Here is a 23,033-nt window from a genome sequence, read left to right as displayed (position 1 = left end):
ATTTTCGGTAAAAACTAATGATACCATTTGTTGGTATAAAAAATGAAAATCTGTATGAATATGAATACACATATGTCACGGCTACATCACATAACAATGACTATAAATACTTTTTATAAGTTACAATGGACGGTACTTCGATACTTCGGTGCATGTTCAATCGTTTCGTTAAATTTTAATTTTAGCGTGCACCTAGATTTTTTCAGTTTACCCCTGGATGCCAAAAAATCCCTAGAATTGAGTAAAATCGGTTTTTTCGTCATATCTTGGAAAAAACTACAACAAACTATATTTTTTAACGTTTGTGTATATGTGATCCTTATATCAAATTATTGTTTTATATTTAACTTTTTTTGGTTTTCCCTTCGAAGCTTAATAGTCCCTGAAATCCATTAAAATCGGCTTTTTTAGCACAACTTTAAAAAAAAAAAAAAAAAAAAAAAAAACTACATCAGACTATACTTTACTACTTTTACGTATATTTGGTTGTGAAATTATATTCCGATTTTGGAATGTTTCTTACATTTAAAGTCCTTCTCTTAAAGCCAAGAAGACAGTAGCATCTAGCGAAATAGACTTTCTTACCAAATCTACTAAAAAAAAAGTATTTCTAAAGGACTAAATATCACTACTTGTACCTACACATGGTTGCTGAATTTTAATCTGATTACAGAATGATTTGGGCGTCAAAAAAAAGGAGGATCTTCATTCCGAGCCCTCACCCAGTAGTTTATCCCTTAACTTTAAAAACAACATTAAGATACCTTCACTGTTTTTTCCGCTTTTAGCATCACCCAGCGTCGACGATGTGTAAGTAGCAGGGATATTATCTCTATGGAGTACTTGATAAGCGTGAGTCCCCTTGCCTCTCACGTCATGGGTTGCTTGATTAGGGTAGGTCCCCTTGCCTCTCACGTTTCTAATATAACATTATTCACTTCCACTTTTAACTTTTATTTTACCGTAACGTTGTCATTGATCTTCAAAGCTTCGTCGTAATGGTTTTCGTTTGCGTTTTTCACCTGTTATTACCACTTCTCTTTTTAAGTTCCAGCAGTAATCAGCCAACATATTTTCATTACATCTTCCTTGGTAACGACGCTCCATCTCTTTCATGTCTTGGTAGAACTGTTCTCCTTGCTGCTCGCTGTAGTCACCCAAATTATTGGAGAAAGTATCAAGATGTAAATGACGGAAGACTTATATTGCAATCCAAACTTCGTGGTACATTAAATATTCCTATTTAATTTTGCATTGGACATGTTAGGAAACTTGTTCTTTTGGTATGAAAAGCAATTTCCATGTTTATCCAAAGCATTAACAAATTATTCCATGATACCTAATTTAATGTGTAAAAGAGGGAAAAGAATTTAAGATGGATCAAAGGTTTGTTTATGACGTTCTGTGAACCAGGATTCAATGATTTTCTTTCTGGTCATTCTTTTTTCGAATAATAATTCGTTCGGTCTCGACTATCCTATAAACATAAGTCTCAAGAATTCTTGGTTAAACCACTTTGTTGACCAAGTATGATGGAAAGAATTTTCAGATCACCACATATTTGCCTTTTGTGTGTCGAGTAATTTAATTTTTTCAAAAGAATTTCAATATTCATATTATTCCCTTGCATAAATTTTATGTGTGCTAATAGAACTGCTGCGAATATATTGCTGTTATGTAATAAGACAGCTTTTAAGCTCCGCTTTGACGGGTTAAAGAATAGTCTCCAGTTATGGTCTTTGTAAACATTTTCTTAAATTTCATTCATCAATCCATTAATATCTGTACAATAACGTAGTAATAACTCAGTGTCTTTTGTGAAATATTTTCTCAATTTTTTCTCTTTATCTCGATCTACCATCACTTTTATTTCTTCCGTTAACAAATTCTTCTTTTAAAAGTCAGAAGCCATAAACTAAGCACCTTCTTTCGACAAACCCAAGTTTCTCACAAGATCATTTAGTTCAGCCTGCGCATATTTTTGTAGGGTTTTGTTTTTTTTTTTCTTACTGCTAATATAGTTATCATCACTATTTACTTTTTCTTCTAAAGTTTCTTCTTTACTGCTGTTTTCATTTTCTTGACTTTCTTTGTAACCCTGTTTTGTCTGTTTATTCGAATTTTCTTCTGGGTTTTCGGGATTATCCACGAATTTAGTGAGGAGTGGTTTTATCATGCTTCTTAGATTAGGGTACACAATTTTCGATTTGGTGAATTGATTGAAACATTCTACTTTAGTTTCACAAAAGTAACAGTCTTTCCAGATCGAAGTTTACTCTATTTGGCTAAAATAAAAAATAATAATTTGATGCTGTCTTTATCTTTTGCATAAGATCGAATTATTATATCACATGATCCACAAATACAGTTCGGTACCCACTCTGTTATCTCGTCCATCATTTTAAACCCCAAACACTCTTTTAATGTACTTCTCAACTTATTTATTGTTACATGTTCAACATCGGTTAAGTTACCCGCCATTGTTGCACTGCGGTTGCTTGATGACGAAGCCTGCGGGCCCGCTTTCCAACCCTGATTAGCCGCTCATACTGGGCTTGTGACACCCTGCATCGTAACACGTTTTCTTCGTGTATTTGCTATGACGGTATAGAATCCGTTATCCAGATCCATACTGGATTACGGAATACTCCGTTACCCATCGACACCACGTGGAGGTGCTCTGGAAGGCAGATACAAAACATGTTACGATGTGGAGGAGTGCAGGACGTAAGACTCCAAATATGTTGCGACCAGTAAAAAATTCATCAAGTATTAAGGCTTTTTTAATTTAATTTTATGCCTTTGAAACCATCTAATGAATAAAATTTAACGACAAAATAATCGCTATAGTAGTGAAAAATAGTCCACTGTGATTTATTTTTTGGAAAATATGTTTAAAAATACGATTTCGCTCAATCCAAGAGACTTTTTGGCTTCTAGCAGAAAACTGATAGATATTGAGTTGATTCAAAAACCACGATTGATTAGATTAAATAACTAAATGCATGCAAAAGTAGTGAAATTTAGTCCACTGTAATCTTTTTTTGAAGATGTGTGGCGGTTTCCACTAGCCAAAGTGCAAAACAAAAATCGCTCAAGAAGCAACAGCTCATCCCGTGAGCGCAATGGTAGAGCGCGCCATCTTCAGCAAGAAAAGCTCTCCAGAGTACCCACCTTTAGGTAGCGAGCGTTGCCTGACTCACTCACGGATCTTGACTCGACCAGCGTAGACTTCGGCACGCGCCTGTCCGCTGCGATCCAAATCATGATCGTTCTTAAAAGTTATTTTCTATCCAATCAAATATTATTTTTGTATTTAACAAATCTAAGTCTCTTTTTACTTGCTGTTTCGTCATTGCGTTCGCCTGCTTTGTACCTCCGCTATCCTCGAGCAGAGATGAGTAGAGAGATTGCTAACGCCAATGCTACGAGGTGAGACGACTTTTTGGCACTGATCGGGAGTGAGTAGATTTGTACAAAATAAAATATCTCACGACCCATTGGACCGATTTCACCTTTTTTTTCAAATGCAGGTTATTTGATAGGGTGTACAAGAAAATTATCGAGATTAATGTTAAAATTTACCTTAATAAACAAATTCACGGTTAATAGCGAATATCGTGGATACGGTATTTTTGGTTCGAAAGGTATTAATGATATACTGGAATATTCACTTTCTCTGCTATTATTTAGGATTCTCACAATGTGTCTTGACCCCTGACCATTAATCTGAAAGGCAATTGTTTATATAATAAAAACAGGAAAAGTTATTTAACAAATTATATAAACAATCTAACCCTTTTTTAAATTTAAATACGATATTACTTTTATGTCAACAATTAAGAAACAAAGGTATATGTTAGGAAGCAACTATTTATTTATTAACAAGTTACAAACTAATGTATATCAAATTATAATAAATTAAATACAAAATTTTAACAAAATGTTTTTTATTACATATGATAGTATGTTTTTCGCTGATGTAAATTTTGTTGCAAAAATTAATAAGTGTAGGTATACATTTTATAAAAAATTGAAAAAGTGCCATACATGTATACGCACGTACATACATGGGAACATAGAAGTATGCATTTCTGAGATTCAAAAATGCTATCCAATTTTTTTAGGCAAACACAGTGAATTGCAGTTTTTTTTAATGTTAGAACGAATCGACTACTTATTGTCGATCCTTTAAAAAAACTGCAATAACAAGAGTAAATAAAAAATAAATTTGAACAAATTCAAGATGTTCGAGATACATTCGATTCAAAACAAAAATTACAACTTACTATGATACGATTCGATTGAGAATACGGTCTGTGACTGAATTTCTCGACGATTTATACATTTTCTCGTTGAAAACTCGTACTTACAAAGGTCCATGTGTATACGTTTATGTAAAAACCACAACTTGAAGTTTAAATGATGTGTTCGACTGCTATGATTAAACGAACGTATGAACTCGTCAAGTCTATAAGTATACCAAGAAGATGAACAACTTTCATCGTTCTTTATCTTACGCGATAATGTAAAGATTTTTTTTTCTTTTGTGTGTGACCACTTGTTATTAACTTTGTTCTTTTAAAGAACATTTAGGTTTCAGAAGGCTTCTCTTCATCGACTGCACTCATATTTTATAGAGTACTTTGCTGGTACATGCTTAAAAAAACATTAAAAAGGATGATCCCCCTTGAATTCACTTGATTTTTATGGATTTTATCACTATTATTAATTAGTGCACAGGGAAATATTAGATAACTCATTTTTATCAACGTTACTCTTTTTTTGATCATATTTTGGCAGTTATTGATGAGACTGAAAACATGATGAGCCTTTACTCTCACACTTGTACTCACCTCTTATTGATTGATGCACGTGAAAAAATGAGAACGGTCCTCTTTCTCTGGTATTTTCCTTTTGGATTGTTTTTCTTATTGATTAAGGTACATCAAATACAAGAATATTTCTCTCCCTCGACTATGCCCACTTCCAATCAGCTTTCTTATCGATGAGACTGAAAATACGAAAAGGTGTATCTCTCTTAACTTTCCTCAATTTATATCTATGTTTTTCAGATTACTGTACATTGAAGATACGAAGAAAACAAATGTAAGCGAACTTCTTTTTTTTTTCTTTATCATTGGGCAATCTTTCGTCGAGTATTTTTATAATATAATGTTGGCACTACGGGGAATCATTCTCTTAGTCTTGGAACAAGGGATGAAATTTGCTCCACGGGACACCCTTTTTTTCGCTCGGGAAAAAAAAGTCGAGTAAACTTAGGGCATCTTAAAAGTAAAAATTTACTTTATTCACTGAAATTTCGACTTTACTCTTTTGGCCGTGACTTGGCCTAAGATCATATGTCATCTTTCTCAACACAAACAATTGAAAGCTCTCAAAATAAGCTTTTATCTAAGTCCTAGTAAAGCTTGAAATCTTGACATGGTCTAAAGCTACAAGCGATTAAAAGTCGGACCCTACGGGGAAAAATCTGCAATGGTCAAAATTAGCGACTTTCGAGAAAATATTTTAACCGCTCGTAACTTTGGCCCAGAATAACATTTTCAGCTCTACTTTAATTACAGCTGTTTTTTAGAACTTTTGATAACCATTCAAGCGAATACTCCAATTCCATTCTGAGCCGAGCTGTAATCGAAGACTTACGTACCAAAAATTGAGGATAATCGAGGTTTTACTGCTTGACAGTAAATCAGTTGCGGATTCAAGTGCAATATTAGCATGTATGGAACTTGATAGCGCTTGGAAACAGCTGTAATGTGTGCGGTAAGCCCGCAACATTGAATGGGGACAAAGTTGTGTGCATTTGAAGTTAAGGTAGAAATGAACTTGTTTCTAAAAACCAGATTTCGGTCATTTTTCAATACAAGTCTTAAACTCTCGCAACTTTCTTCCTGATTAACATTTTGGACTTTACCACATCGTAAATTAACGATTTTTTTTAATACTATAAACTAATATACAAGTGGCTATTACATTTGCATCCTGAGCTGATCTATAGCCAGAGTAGTAACATCTTAATTATCCTCAATTTTTTGTACGTAAGTTTTCGATTATAGATCGGCTCAGAATGGAGTTGGAGTATTTGCTTGGATGGTGATCAAAAGTGCTGATAAGTAGAGCTTAAAGTGTTGCTCTGGGCCAAAGTTACAAGTGGTTCAAATATTTGCTTAAAAATTGCTAATTTTGTCAGTAAGAGATTTTTCACCGTTTCGGAGTGCAACTTTCACTTGTAGCTTCAGACCAGATCCAGACCTTCTTCTCACTCGAATCGTATCATAGTAAGTTGTAATTTTTGTTTTGAATCGAATGTATCTCGAACATCTTGAATTTGTTCAACTTTATTTTTTATTTACTCTTGTTATTGCAGTTTTTTTAAAGAATCGACAATAAGTAGTCGATTCGTACTAACATTACAAAAAAATGCAATTCACTGTGTTTGCCTAAAAAAATTGGATAGCATTTTTGAATCTCAGAAATGCATACTTCTATGTTCCCATGTATGTACGTGCGTATACATGTATGGCACTTTTTCAATTTTTTATAAAATGTATACCTACACTTATTAATTTTAGCAACAAAATTTACATCAGAGAAAAACATACTATCATATGTAATAAAAAACATTTTGTTAAAATTTTGTATTTAATTTGTTTATAATTTTATATACATTAGTTTGTAACTTGTTAATATATAAATAGTTGCTTCCTAGCATATACCTTTGTTTCTTAATTGTTGACATAAAAGTAATATCGTATTTAAATTTAAAAAAGGGTTAGATTGTTTTTATAATTTGTTAAATAACTTTTCCTGTTTTTATTATATAAACAATTGCCTTTCAGATTAATGGTCAGGGGTCAAGACACATTGTGAGAATCCTAAATAATAGCAGAGAAAGTGAATATTCCAGTATATCATTAATACCTTTCGAACCAAAAATACCGTATCCACGATATTCGCTATTAACCGTGAATTTGTTTATTAAGGTAAATTTTAACACCAATCTCGATAATTTTCTTGTACACCCTATCAAATAACCTGCATTTAAAAAAAAAGGTGAAATCGGTCCAATGGGTCGTGAGATATTTTATTTCGTACAAATCTACTTTCTTTAGTTCATAGTGGCGGCCCTGGCCCTAAGAACCGATGCCTCGGACACGGTGATCGACGCAGCCTTAGAGCAAGAGCATCCGAAAGGTGTCTGGAGGCCACTTGGCTTTTTTTTTCAAGGAAGCTCATCAAGGCCGAACGAAATTACGCTGCATAAGACAAGAAGCTCTTGGGAGTTTACGCAGCCATCAAAGTTTTCGAGCGGATCTTAGAAGGACGACTGTTTACGGTCTACACAGACCATCAGCCACTTGTCTACGCCGCCCGACAACCTTCGAACAAGGCTTCGCTCAGGCAGGTCCAGCACCTTGACTATATCCTGGAACACCAGGTTACCCTCTGCCATGTCAAAGGCGAAGATAACGTGGTGGCCAACGCACTCTGGCGTATTAACACGATAGCTATGCTTTAGGTTATTGACCCGGAGGTCATTTCTAAGGCTCAAGCTGAAGACCAAGAGCTGAAGTATCTCCTCTCAGACCCTCGCCTCGATCTTCAGCCTCTCACCATCGACGGTCACCTCATCCATTGCGAGACGTCCACGGGAGTAGTGTGCCCCTACCTGCCTGAGAAGCTTTGCAGGACGGCATTCGAGATACTCCACAATCTCAGCCACCCCAGCATTAGAGCCACAGTACGCTTGGTGGCACAAAAGTTCATGTGGCCTAAGTTAAGAAAGGACGCGACGCAATGGGCGCAACAATGCGAACCATGTCAGCGCTCCCACAACCGCTCTGCCCTCGGTGACTTCAGCACCCCTGACGGGCGTTTCGACCACATACATGTGGACCGTCTAAAGCTACCACTGACAAAAGGGTACCAATATTGCCTGACGACCATCGACCGATTCAGCAGATGGCCCGTCACAGTCCCGATCCCAGACCAACAGGCATCCACCGTCGCCAAGGCATTCATCGACAACTGGATCACGATCTTTGGAACACCGCTTACACTCACTTCTGATCAAGGCGCACAGTTCGAGTCAGCACTCTTCACAGAGCTCAACAAGATGACTGGTACGAACCGCATCAGAACCACTCCTTACCACCCGTAGTCAAATGGGATGGTGGATCGAGTGCACATAACGCTCAAGGCCGGTTTAATGTGCAACAAGGACACTCTCTGGCCTGATGCCCTGCCTCTGGTCCTACTAAGTTTGTGCATGTCTTTTAAAGAGGACCTGCAAGCCTCCCCGGCCGAGATGCTCTACGGGACAACGCTCCAAGTGCCTGGAGAGTTTTTCACTACCACCAGCCACCCGAATGTCGACCCACCGTTTTTTATCCAAGGCCTTTGCTAGCTGCAGCAGGCCATCAAGCCACTCCAAGCATTCAGGCACGACACCTCGCCCAAGCCTTTTATCTTCCGTGACTTGCAGACGTGCACGCACGTACGCACGTCTTCAAGCGCGTTGACGCGATTCAAAAGCCGTTGGATCCACCTTACACAAGATCATACAAGGTGATCCAACGTATCGACGACTGGAATTTCACCGTCGAAGTTAATGGACGCCCCCGCGCCAGCTCTCCGGACACCCTGAAGCCAGCATACTCGGAGCGCTCAGACATGCCAATCTCCGGCCAAGCTGATGCCGCATTGCCTTCGCCTGCCACAGGACCGAATCCAGGTTCGCCAATGCCACCACCGGCCCCTACGTCTACGCCGCAGCCAACACCTGAGCTACCCAAAGCCAGCAAGTGGGTATCGTTCAGCCTGCCTACGGCCGACTGCATCAAACGAAGAGCCCCTGTGGCGGTTCCCGCTAGCCAAAGCACAAAATCAAAAACGCGCAAGAAACAACAGCTTATCTCGCAAGCGCACTGGTAGAGCGCCCCGTCTTCAGCAAGAAAAGCTTTCTAAGGCGCCCACCTTTAGGTTTAGGTACTATTGCGTAGTTTGGAAGGAACTTCCTATACCAGAAAGCCATTCCTAGTAATCGTCAGAGTTGCTTTAGGTTCCTGGGAGCTGGGTAATCCAGAATTGGTCTGATTTTCTCAGGGTCAGAGTCAAGTCCGTCTCTATTTACTAGAATTCCCAGATATCTGACCTCTATTTGGCCAAACTCGCTTTTTCGTCATCTCATATTCTTTGGAGTAAGCGCTCCAACCACTCCAGGTGTTCCTCGAAGGTTTCGGTCACGATGATAATATCATCGAGGTATGAGTAAGCACACGGTTCGATCTCCGGACCGTCACCCGATTTATGAGTTGCTGGAAGGTTGCAGGCGCATTGCTCAGCCTGAACAGTAACTGATAGAACTGAAACAGCCCCTTTCCAGGTACCGTAAAGGCCATTATTGGTTTGGCCTTGTCTGCCAATGGAATCTGGTGATACGCACTACTCAGATCCAGGGTTGAGATATACCGAGCCCGTCTGAACTTGCGTCGTATCGTGTCCATAAAACTTCTAATGGTACCCTTTTTCCGCTCTTTCCGAGGATTAGAGTTCGCTCCACCGGGTCGTGTATCGTTGAAAAAGCATTAATGAAGTTTGTTTCTACGTAAGGGTAAGCTTTCATATTGTTTATATTGTATTGTGCCATTATATATTATTTATAATTGTTCAGTTATTAAATATTAAAAAATTTGTTGAAACCATACCCTACTTACGTAAGTATACTCATTCCCGCGATAATTGCACCACCTTTGTACACAATATCGTTTGATAGAAGGTATATTTATATTTATAATTGTATTATCTGCCATATAATTTCATAGAAGTATAACTTCTTACGTGGGTACCCAATCACCCGCCTGTAGACTTGTGCAAGGACGCTTTCACAACTGATATGATTCAGATGTTCGGAAAAATCTTGGTTAACCCTTAAGATTGCGGGTGGCAAAGAATATTCTGGAAGAATGATCCTTATCAGGATTTGAACATTTCCGTAGAGTAGGAAATAAGGGGGGTGGCTGAAGAGTTCGAAAGTCACTGATTAGTTTCGCCATTTTCGGGGCTAACTGGGAAAATAACAATCCAAGCGTAGATATATGTAAACATTCGTGTGAATCTATGTTTCCCTCTCAACCTCTTCTCTCACCTATGCGGTTCCGAAAATGGTGTCTTCAGTCACACTTTTTGTTTTTATTAAAGTTCTGAGAACTATACATCGACTTCTCTAAGATTCTAATGTAGTTTTTGCGTTCTTGTAAAGAAAGCTTCGTATTGGTTAAAAATAAAGCCTTTTGAAAAATATTTCAGAAAGCTGTTTTTAATGTTTAAGATTAAAATACATGATTGCTCAAAACTGCATTCATAAGTATGCAGGTTTGTACTTTTTATTAACTGTAGTTTTTTTTCATTTTCATAATCTTACTTTTTACCTTCTGTGAATTTTTGATAAACTTTTAATTCTATGAATCATTTTCGTTCATACCTCGAAGAATTTCTATATTTATATCTTTTCCTGTGTTCGACTATTTTTTCGTTCTGTTCTTTAATGTAATTGTGTCCATATGTATTTTTTTTCTTTTTTAATCTCTCATTTCTGGTAAAATATTGACATGTTGGTACCCAACTTATTTATTTCTATATCTGAAAGTACGTGATTTTTTTCAACACGCATATGTTTATTTTATTTTCTGTCATTTGCTCAGCACTTGACGCATATTTTCCGAGCTACCTCACTAGCTATCAGAATTTTTTTTCGTGTCAAGTAAGTTTTATCCTCTTACTTAGTTACGTAAAAGAAATATTGTGAAATATTGTACACTTAAATTCATAACATACTTTAGAATACAGCGTAAAAAGTACAAAAGAAGAAAGTAATTGACAGGAGCAAAATCTAACATCATTTTATTCTCGATTACTCTTGAAACTTACTGGTCAGAAGTGCTACTGGTCGTAAATGAATACAACGGATATTTTCATTTTTTTTTTTTAGGCATTAGGCGTCTGCAAGATTGATACAACGTTCCAAATGATGATACAAAGATCTTGGTTTAAAAAAACAGTAAACACTTTCACCTAACTTGTCTTATAAAATATGGAAATAACATTTACTTAACTCCTCGTGTTGTTAGTATAAATAATTATTAGAATAACTATTCTTTACAGAGTTACATTTTAATTTCAAAAGACGCAAAATGCCATACTTATCAGTGGGAGGTGCTACTAGTAGATAAATACAACTGATACTCCCCACTTTTAGTATTGTGTGTCTCTAAGATTATCGAGTGCTGTTTCTACTAAATTATTGACTTTGAAATTTATCTTTTTTTGTGTACAAATAAATGATAGAATGTAAAGTAATTTCTTATTCTTACAACTTATTGAATACTTCGTTTAATTGAGAATTTTATTCGTATGTTTCAACTTTTTTTGGGTTCAAAAACAAGTTTTTTTTTACTTTTGGCACAAACTTATAGTTACTAAATAACAAAACTAGTTATACATTTTTTCATAATAATTTATTAGGAACTATTTTGAAACTAGCAGTTTAAGTATTACTTTTCATTATTTTTTAACACTGTTAAAGACTTGACTAGCCAAGTACCAGCAGTAATGCACGCTCTTGGTTCGCCTGCAGCTGTTAACGCGGCTTGACGTTTGTGGTGTTCAGCTGAGTATGAAGTTGCTCGCACTCTTGAGGCATAGTTTTACAGTTTAATACCTGTAACATCCGTAGTGAGAGATATATTATCAATTCTTATTAGAATTAAAAGATCTAATTAGTACACGAATTTTGAGCTGATTCTGATAAATAGATATATTTTAACGATGCCTGAAAATCAAAAAAAATCTAGCAGCAATCAATGTACTATAAATACAATGAACAGTTATGTTACTAATAAGTGCGTACACTCTAAGAAAAATCATCTACTCACTGATTATTAGACAGGTAACATTTACTAACAGTGACATACGTACACTCAGATTTACACTTACACTTATAATAATAAGCTTTTTGTATCACACTTTTAACTTGAATTACGTCAAATAGTTCTTAAAAATCCAAAAATACGTATTTTGAATATTTTGATTGATTTTATATTTTATTGATGTTAGATACCTTTGTGCTTAAGGAGTGAAAATTTTTATTTTGAGGCCAATTTTGCTTTATGCTATACATAGGTATACTACAAAGCCAATGTATCGGATCGCGCTCTACGAGCAGAACCGACAGTACACGAGTGAGATAGCACCGTGAGCGGCTCTTACAGGGCAATGCAGGCCTGCAGAAGTGGGAACTGGGAAGCACCACGTTTATGTATATCAGCGCAAAGCAGAAGCAGCTGACTAAGGGATGATAGAGAGAGAAAGAGATATTTTATCAGATTAGATTCTTTATTTATTATTAGCTAAGGACTCAAGGTCCAAGTTAGCCAAAAGCGTGGTGTGTACATAACTAAAGGGTAGAGTTAGTTACACTGTACTACATAATGGATATGCAAATACATAAATCATACAAAAAAGTATTATTAAATCTAGGTATTATAATACAAAAAACACTATAAGATAAGAAAAAAAACGTAGTTTATTAACAATCATCAATGTAACTAAATTAACTTTGATAAAAATAAATGATTAAAAATAAATTCAACACTAAGATCAAACCATTCACTTAACTCACTAAATCAGAAATAAGTAAGGAGATTGCCAGTGCCTATGTTGAAGAGTGTGCTGATGTTTCGGCGGTGCTTTAAGCGCCAGTGCATCGTGGCCAGCAGAGGAACTATGCACACGTTTTCTATTGGCTGGTGGCTCAAAGGTTCAGCTCGCGGGAGAGATGATAAGGAATGAGAGAGTGAGAAATGAAAAATCCAAATGTATGTATCGGTGATGGAGAGGAGAAGCTAACCTGTACGGATACGCATACAACTGGCTATACATCTATAGCTACAGTTGTATACTCATATGCATGGGGAAGAGCTAAGTGTACTACTTCTCTCACTTTTCCTCCCTGAAAATAAGATAAGTTCACTAAATGTAGTTGATGATTCAACTGTAGAAAAAAACACATAATTGTCAAATTATTAAAGTTTTTTCTATCTTTTTTGAAAGAAATGACGAGCTTAACACTAACAACTTACTATTTTTGCTTATTAATAATGGAATGCCTGTATCCCAATGACCCAGCGCACTTAATAATGCATCACTTTTACGATACGTAAAATTATTCAATAATAGATAAATGCATTCACCACAACGATGCAGTGCAGTCAAATCTTCTTTTTTTGTAATAAGTAATATTATTTACTAATGTTTGAACGCAATTACAAAAACAGTCTAGTGTGCTGAAGTCTTCATTTTTCAAAAAATAATTTTTATTTGTTATCTTTAAATACATAGCTTAACTGGAATAATACTATAAGGCTTGAATTAAATCTTAAGCTTCAGAACTTTACGATGAACATAAGTAACTTTTAGTCTTTCTATGCCTCATACGTTGATAGCTCAATTGACTAGCGCTTGTGCACTATCTTGTCTTTTGCGGTCCAATTAAAATTAAAAAAATTTTTGTAGCATTAGTAAGCCCTAATCTATTTTGTATATTATCTATGAAATTATTATTTTTACAGCTTGAACTACTTATGTTGTTACATTTACGCAAAAATAACATTCACTTATTTAATAAATTGTATTGTTACGTTAAAAACTGTTGAGTTCATTCATAAATATTTTACCTATTTAATATTTTTTAACAATATATACAGTCTTCTTTTTTATTCCTGCGTTTATTTATTAAAGGATGACTTTTCTGAAATTAACATGCCGTTCTTCAACACATGTAACTTCTCTAATAAGAATAAGTTATCTTGAAAATATTTAGAAAAATAATAATTTTACTTGACACTCAGTTGAGCTTTAACTCAATTACCAAAATAAAAAAAAGTTATACTTACATTTAAACCCTGTGGCTTACTCTGAACATATTTTACTTTAAATGCCGATGTATTCAGTGTGTCAGTGGTTGAGGTGGCTAGGCACCGCATTGTGACATATAGTTTTGAACCCTCTCGGGTTTAAATTTCGGCCACGGCAGATTTTTTTTTCTTATTTGGTATCTTTTTTTTCGATAGTAGCATACAAGTTTTATTCATAATAATATTAAAATTGTATACGTACGATGCGAAACAATTACTGTTTGTTAATTCATCAATTGGGGAATTTTTTTATATTTACAATCATTTTCATACTAGTATAATGTTGAAAATGAGGTAAAGTAATTTAATACTAACCACTTAGTTATTTCACATTATTTTAAAAAACTGGTATGATTAACACTTTTCAAGCAGATCACACCTTTTACTGTTTATCCTAATTCATAGTTATATGAAATTTAGTCCAACAATAATAAAAACTATTAGGACCCATAGAAATTTTTCTAAATCACTTTTTACCGAAGAATTTTATAGTTAAAAAGTTAAAAAAGCTATATATCGCTACCCGAGCTTTCAGAAAGAGCAGTGTTTTTCTGTATTTCTTATTTAAGAAACAATACGTGTATAGGACGACTACCTTAGCAAAAAAATTCATTTGCGATGCATGTGATACGCGAAAAGTGGGAATACATACGCAAAGCAGCATTTTGCGGCCTTGGCATAAAAAACGTCGTATGCAAAGTGGGCACAATCACACATAAAACCATAAAACGCACCCTTAGTATGTCTACAGTGCAAAAATATCTATTTTTTTTACGAAGAAATATGAAAAAAAAAAAAAAAAAAAAGCATGATTTCGCTGTAGTATTAACATTAACTCATTTATCTGTCAGCTGAGGTACTACTGATTTTTGAAATAAATTGGAGTATTTCTTTAAAAAAAACTCTTCTATTTAAAAGGCCCACGGCTTTTTATATATTCTTTTCAATTCTTTTATTTATTTCTTTGTGTTACACTGACATAAGTCATACTAAAGTACATTGAACTGAGTTATTGTAATATTTCCTCTTAAAATGTAATCTATTCCTGTACTCATTGTTAGATGATATTTTATCAAAATTACACATCAACACTACATGATTTTTAATTAAACAACAAAAGACATTGAAAAAAGTGATGTTCAGCGGTTTTAGGTACCTGATGAAAAATAAATTAAAGGCTTTCTAAGTATTATATAAAGAATCTTGAAATATTGTCATTGATACACATAAATATTCATACACATACACCCACATTTACGTATGTCAATTATTATTATTATTGTTTCTTTTTTTTTTTTTTTTTTTTTTTTTCAATAAAGAATTTAGCATGAAACTCAACGTTCCTTTGCAATTTCAATCATAAAATGTAGCAAAAAAAGTAATTGAAAACGGAAAGCAAAATGTTTTTTTTTTTTTTTTGTTATTGATATTTAAAGGTTTGAATGTTTCACCGTTCTCAAGTCCCTGTTCGGTTTAATTAACATGATGCAAAATCACATTTAATAAACTATTTAATGGACATTTTCGTAATCGTAAAAGCTTTTCTTCGTCTAAATCATGAGTCGGTAAAATACCAATCTGTTTTTACCCCCCCCCCCCCCGATGTAGAATTAACATCGATAGGATAGGAACATGGATGATTGAAATTAAATCAGACACCAAGACCCTAAGATATGTATGAACTAGCGGCCTCCCATCTCGGCTTCGCCCGAAACTCACTAAATAGAACACCGTAGTGTTGACATGTAATGTGAAACGTTTTTAGTTGAAAATTTAACATCTATTCATAACACTTCTCAGAAAAAAAATTTTCTTCTTAAAAACGTACATGTTAGAAATTCTTACAGTTTATTTGATCAAATAATAAGCTGTAAAAAGTAAAAAAAATATAATCATGCCGAAAAGTACAGTGAGTTCCTTCTGCCATAAAATAATCGTTGGCCCTAAAGGGCCGTTGATTTGCAGTTTCTCCCGTATAATCAATTTTATTGGTCGATTTTCATGCTGTTGCTTCAGTCTCGATAAATGTTCTGCGTCAGTTTCTTGACGCCAAAAATTCTAATCGTTTAAAGCATTTGCAGTTTTCCTTCCAATTTGCTCTCTTGTTACTAGACGCATGGCTGAAACTTTTGTGATTTCTAAAGGCTGTTTTTTGTCAACTTTGTTAGATTGTAATGTATTTGTTGGCAAGGTAGTTTGACGTCCGATGATAAACTTTTTTTTTACCGAAGTCTCTAGCAAACATGACTGTCTGGATGTCTCAGGGTGATCTTCTCTAACCGGCTGTTGTAGCACCAGGCTGATCGTAAGGAAAACTACAACGTCTGGAGTGTTATAGCTAATTTTAGAGCTCTTTCCCAACGTCTCCTGGTGTTACGCTAGAGACGTTGGTGTCTACAGTAACCTTATTTCAATTATGGAGTGTCGAGTGGAATTAATATTTTTCCGAATATTATAAAGATAACTTACTCTTATTAGAGAAGTTACATGTGTTGAAGAACGGCATGTTAATTTCAGAAAAGTCATCCTTTATTAAATAAACGTAGGAACAAAAGAGAAGACTGTGTATATTGTTGAAAAATATCATATGAGTAGAGTATTTATTAATAAACTCATATCTAATAAAGTAACAGTACAATTTATTGAACATGTGAATATTTTTTTTGCGTAGCTGTAACAACATAAGTAATTCAAGCTGTAAAAAAAATAATTTCATAGATAATATACAAAAAAAAAGGTTTTGGTCATAGGTAAAACTCAATGAGTAAGTAATCATGAAAAAGAAGTGTGAACTATTTAATGTTGTACTGAATACATATAAAAAAAAAATTTTAAAAAATACTTGCTCCGAGTGATATTTGAACCCGGCACCACAAAAGACAAGATAGTGCACAAGCCCCAGCCAACTGAGCTATCAACGCATGAAGCATAGGAAGACTAAAAGTTACTTATGTTTATCGTAAAGTTCTGAAGCTTAAGATTTAATTCAAGCCTTATAGTATCATTCCAGTTAAGCTATATATTTAAAGATAACAAATAAAAATTATTTTTTGAAAAATGAAGACTTCAGTGCACTGGACTGTTTGTGTAATTGCGTTCAAACATTAGTAAATAATATTATTTATTACAAAAAAAGAAAATTTGACTGCACTGTATCGTTGTGGTGAATGCATTTATCTCTTATTAAATAATTTTACGTATCGTAAAAGTGATGCATTATTAAGTGCGCTAGGTCATTAGGATACAGGCATTCCATTATTAATAAGCAAAAATAGTAAGTTGTTAGTGTTAAGCTCGTCATTTCTTTCAAAAAAGATAGAAAAAATTTTAATAATTTGACAATTATGTGTTTTTTTCTACAGTTGAATCATCAACTACATTTAGTGAACTTATCTTATTTTCAGGGAGGAAAAGTGAGAGAAGTAGTACACTTAGCTCTTCCACATGCATATGAGTATACAACTGTAGCTATAGATATATAGCCAGTTGTATGCGTATACGTACAGGTTAGCTTCTCCTCTCCATCACCGATACATACATTTGGATCTTTCATTTCTCACTCTCTCATCTCTTATCATCTCTCCCACGAGCAAAACCTTTGAGCCACCAGCCAATAGAAAACGTGTGCATAGTTCCTCTGCTGGCCACAATGCATTGGTGCTTAAAGCATCGCCGAAACATCAACACACTCTTTAACATAGGTACTGGCAATCTCCTTACTTATTTCTGATTTAGTGAATTAAGTGAATGGTTTAGTGAAATAAACTTGATCACACGTCTGGATTTTGTTTCATAACTTAGATGCACGAACTCTAGAAGCAGCTGCAAAAAAATCAATCCGCGCTGAGGGCATAATTATGTCAAGATGACACATTCTTATCATAAATTTCTTAGTAATCCTGAATCCAAAGCAACTTAATAAATAGGATGGTTGTCCTGTCCTAATAGAGGCCAAATAGTACACAGTCAGAAATTTTGATCGAATTTTTGAACGTCATCAGTTTAAACCTACGATAGGTAGATGTGATATAGACTTTTTAATGCCAACCACAAAACGAAGGGCAGCATTAATGCACCTGCTGAGCTTCACTGTTAGTTCACTAGATAGTCCTAGATAATGAGCCGGGTAATATTCGAAGATGGAGAAAACTACTGCTTTTCCAAGCATGAGCTTAGTACTCACTGGAAGAAAGTAAGCATTTCTCCGTAAGTGTGCCAGTGACTCAAAACATTTGCCAGCAATGTCAGTAGCGTGTAGTCTAAATGTTAGATTTGCATCAAGGGTTACGCCTAATAATTTGAGTGACTCAGAACAAACAATAACTTATTTTTAGCTCAATATCTGGTATAACTTGTTGAGAAAGTTTGGATTGAAAACCGCGCGTGCTAAATCAAGCTGCTTTAGACTTTCCAGGCTTTTCATGTAGCCCATCGAAATCCATCCACTTACCAATATTGTTTAGAACATAAAAACAAAAGTCGTCAGCATAGATATGGTAAGAGCATTCGCAGACATCTGGCAGATCATTCATAAATAGTAAGAAAAGTAGAGGCCCCAGGATAGAACCTTGAGGCACTCCACTCACTCTACTTAAGGATACAGCTTCACAGCCTTCATGATGAACTACAATCTGGGATCTCCCCGTTAGGTAAGATCGTATCCAGGAGCAAGCTGAATCTGACAGTCTAAAGGAGATGAGCTTCTTATAGAGTAGGTTGACATTTACAGAGTTAAAAGCCCGAGATGCATCTATTAAGACCAAGAGCGTAATTTCTCGATTGTCTACATGAGCCCGTATGTCATCAACAATCTGAACCAGGGCAGATTGAGTGTTATGTCTCTTACGAAACCCAGACTGAAAGTTACAAGCAAGTTGCGCACGTTGATATATTTAATGAGCTGTCCGTATGCCAATGTCTCCAAGATCTTGCCAAGCGCTGGTAAAATACTTATGAGTCGGTGGTCCTTTAGCTACTTTGTATTAGGTTTCTTAGATTTAGGCCTAACTAAAGCTACCTGTAATGCTTCAGGAAAGACACAAGACTTAAAAGAGATATCTGAATGTATTCAACAGTACATCAATGTGATTTTTAAGATAATTTAAAGATATTCCATCTGAACCGATTGTATTTGAGCGTGCAGCCAATACAGCATTATGAACATCTTCTACTGTAACATGACAAATGTAAAATCTCATCTGAATCAATTCTAGGTTGTGTTCTATGTTGCAGGTCATGCAATGGCATATCAGAGTAATTTCCAACAAAGTACCTATTCGCAATATCCAAATCAAACGAAGCATACATCGGTTAAGTGTCAGCTTTATTCGTAAGACCCATGGCGTTAATAATCTTCCATTTTTGTGAGATATTCTTACATTCGCATATACTAAGATGGTAATATGTATAACGCGCATTCTTTAGTTCAACTTGAACTCTGTTACGAATCACCTTAAAAGCTGCATGAGTTAAACTTGGAGAGCATTTATACTCTAGCCAAGTCTTATTGCGACCTCTAATTATTGATGCGGTGTCAGCCAGGGTAAAGGCCTGTGCCTCCTTACTACTGCTTCAAAAGGATCATGCTTATCGTACAGACCTGTGACTACAGAAGTTTAAAGCAACTACCTTCGAATCAACGTATATATGCAGTCTAGAATCCACATGGAGGGCTGCACATAAATCCTTCCAAAATTCAAGCTAGTCAAATAAGTTAAACTTACGACGTGAAATAACTAAGTTGTCACAAAAAGGTACAGAATGCTTCAACCTGACAAATATTGCATCATGATTTGAAATCGAAGGGATTCCTACTTGAAACAACTCATCAATATCAGAAAATTCCGACAGGCAAATAAATCTATAGTTTAACTTGAGTAGGTACTGTGATGTGTGGGAAGACATGGGACTGGCTGAAGTCCTAGTATCTGAAGAGATTCTTGGAGAATAGTTACACTGGTAGACTTAACGTGCCAGTCCAAGCTTAGGTCGCCCATCAAAATAAGATAATCATAAGGAGCGTTGCAGTTCAATACAGCTGACTCAACCTCAGACCAGAAACCTGCCTTGAGGGGGGGGGGGGTGTAGACCATAACAGACAAACACTTGGACGAGCCAATCTGTATCTTAACAAGCAAACACTCGGGTCTCTTCACATGTGCTTGGTCTTGCCCAGAATGGGAAAAAAGTTTAGCCTTTACAGGCTTGCAACAAGACAGTGTGTAGTCCTGTATATCAACTAAATTTGAGAGATTATCTGACTTAGGAAACGTGTCGCTAATTCCAAAGATGTATGGTTTTTTATTGGAAATTAATTTGTGCACATCATAGAAGTCTCTCATTAATGATTGCGCATTCACATGCAGAATTAGAAGACTATTCATAACTGTAATTGATTAAAGATACCTTACGCTCAGTTTTTTTCTTTAAAACCACACACTTTGACCTGCCAGTTTCATTATGGGCCTCAGTTTCATTATAGAGTGTTTTCTGTCACGACAATTAACAGAGTATAGTAAACTCTTATTTTGACAAGCTTTAGACTGATGGTTTCCTGCACAGTATGCACAGCAGATCTTACCCTTGCAGTCAGCCGCAACATGTCTAAATCTGAAGCATTTGTAACACTGAAGAAAGGTAACATGGTCAGCAAATCTGCATGAGTGCCAACCAATAAAGATACAACCCTCTTCAAATAGCTGTGCCCTAAGCCTAGGCTTAAGTTGCACAATACAGAAGCAAAACTTCTTTTCATGCACCCTCGTACATGTACAAAATCTTGATTTTATGAGCAGAGCAAGCTGGAAGGTTTTACTTGATGATTGATTCACGAAGTTTATCCTTGGAGTATTGTACTGGGATATTATGAATAATAATCTATGGATCAAGCTTGACATCTTCCTTCACTTTAATATCTATTTTTTTCAGCTTCTTACAGTTTTTCAACGAATCAGGGGCAACATCATCAATAGCAACATGACTATCCGGCAAAAATGTAAATTTACTAACCTTAAGTTGCATATCAACAGGTTTTAAAGATCTCAAAATAGTTTTTTTTGTTTTCTGCTAGGATGAAAATTTTTTTAGTGCATTTTAATATGAGCCAAGTACTACTCTTTTGGCTTGACTAATTGGGATAGACTTATTCTTATCTAAAAAAACACGTCTAACTGCACCCGGCTTTGCCACTTTGTCAGCATAAGTTGGCACCATTGAGCGTGTGGAAGAAGTAAGAACACAGACAGCATCTTTTCCATACTAGAGCAAGCGTTCTAAAGTGTTTTAAGAATACTTAATACATCAGTGGAAAGCTGGGCTAGCAGCATATCACGGCAAGTAGCCATCCTGGTATGTAGTAAACCCCAAGCAATTTCACATCCCCAACCGTCAGCAAAATATCATTAGGGCTCTCAAAGCTTTCTTCCTCTACATCAGATGCCATAATTCAGAGTCGATAGGTTGTAACACATTGAAGTTTACCGTCACCTGACGGACTGCTGTCGTCTGCACTAACGCCTTGATCGACGCTCTCTTAAATTTTGTGGCTAGAACAAGTATAGGTCCTCCAGAAGCCTAACAGGTGCATTCTCCCTTGGAGATAATACTCTCGACTGGAGTTGCAGTAGAGGAGCATGCAACGAACCTGAAACAAATATGCCCAAAAGCACAGAGCAGCAGTACAAGGACCAAACAAAAAAGAACGCAACCAACATGCAACTCACCGAGCGAAAGAGAGCAATAAGTGTGTGTATGCATGTATATACGTGCGCACGTGTAGTCCAGTGCAGCAGTCGACAGAGTCGACACTCGACATATAGGTTTAAGTATAACTGTACATAGTGCTTAATATACGCACAACCTTTCAATTTGTGCACGTGTACGGTCACAATCGATTGTTACGGTTGTATGAACCAATGAGTTAGATTCTTAGTGATGAATCGGCTTGTTAGTATAATACGATTATTTTGTTTTGTTTTAATGTATCTTCATAATTTAACGGCAAATCGAGTAAACCTTAAAAATTCAGGAGTTCTTACGTCACTATTACGTGATATCTATTTAAATGAGAGCTTGAATAACGTGCTCGAAAAATATCCAATTTCTTGATCTATGCACTATTTATTGGTGATATTGTAACTCATACATGTTCAATTGACGTTACGCTAGCGACATACAGTATTAGTTGACTAAATCCTGCTGCATGCAAGTTCTCTACTAGAGTTCTTCTTGAATTATCACTAATGGCAATTAAGCTGCCTATTTTGAAATTTACTAATTTTCCAAAAGAAAATACTATGTTAATACTTCTTAAGGAATTTCAAAAAACATCTGAAAATTCTGGGTAAATACTAAAAATAACCTCTGGGGACTAGAGATAAGTACATAATATCTGAGATTATACGATTCCTTGTAAGTTACCTCCTTAATGAGGTTTTTTTTATTTTTTTTTAAACCAACATTATCACATGTATATTTTTTCCTAACATATTTTTTGAAATCTAGTTTAACACTATTTTTATACATGTAAATTTCTTTTGTTACAATTTTACTTCCAAAAAATTTCGTAACATATTCCTGATTTATAAGTTACCGTTATAAGAATTAAAAAAGTATAATTTTTTTCATTTCAGGGTCTGAATCCTGGAAAAGCAATTGCTGAGACAAAAAAACTTTTAGCTAATATTACTCAAAAAGAAATTGGAAACATCCAAGTTGACGCTTGATTTCAGTTAGATAATACATTTATGATTGTACAGGAATTTATACAGAAAAAATAGAGATACACTTTTCCGTTTGTTGGATTAAAAATAAATAATTCAGTTCTAACTAATATCATCATAAGTAACTTAAAATGTTTTAGTAATATGATAACATTATAATCCTTAAAAATTTTAAATGAATCTAGTCGATTAGTTTCATAAGATCACATTTCAAAAACTATCATGATGGTTAGAAAAATATCTATTACTATGACACAAACTCTTGTCCTTAGAAACCCTTTTCAAAAGTAAAGTTTAATAAGTAATACATTAAAAG

At 35.3% G+C, this 23,033-nt stretch overlaps 1 protein-coding gene across 1 annotated transcript in view; it reads left to right on the top strand.

Annotated features, from left to right (window-relative positions):
• Positions 1-22,791, top strand: part of LOC106646933 (Succinate dehydrogenase, subunit B (iron-sulfur)) — a 234,544-nt gene extending 211,753 nt beyond the window's left edge. The window contains exon 7 of the mRNA XM_089595209.1: positions 22,628-22,791. Within this exon, the coding sequence (XP_089451335.1) occupies positions 22,628-22,720 (93 nt within the window). The 3' untranslated portion in view covers positions 22,721-22,791. The remainder of the gene's footprint in view (positions 1-22,627) is intronic.
• The last annotated feature ends 242 nt before the right edge of the window (positions 22,792-23,033 follow it).

This window comes from Copidosoma floridanum, unplaced genomic scaffold (assembly GCF_036245765.1).
Source record: "Copidosoma floridanum isolate Cflo_tuat_1 unplaced genomic scaffold, Cflo_Japanese_pri ptg000002l, whole genome shotgun sequence".
Classification (NCBI taxonomy): Eukaryota; Metazoa; Arthropoda; class Insecta; order Hymenoptera; family Encyrtidae; genus Copidosoma; species Copidosoma floridanum.
This window is presented reverse-complemented; position numbering and strand designations above follow the sequence as displayed.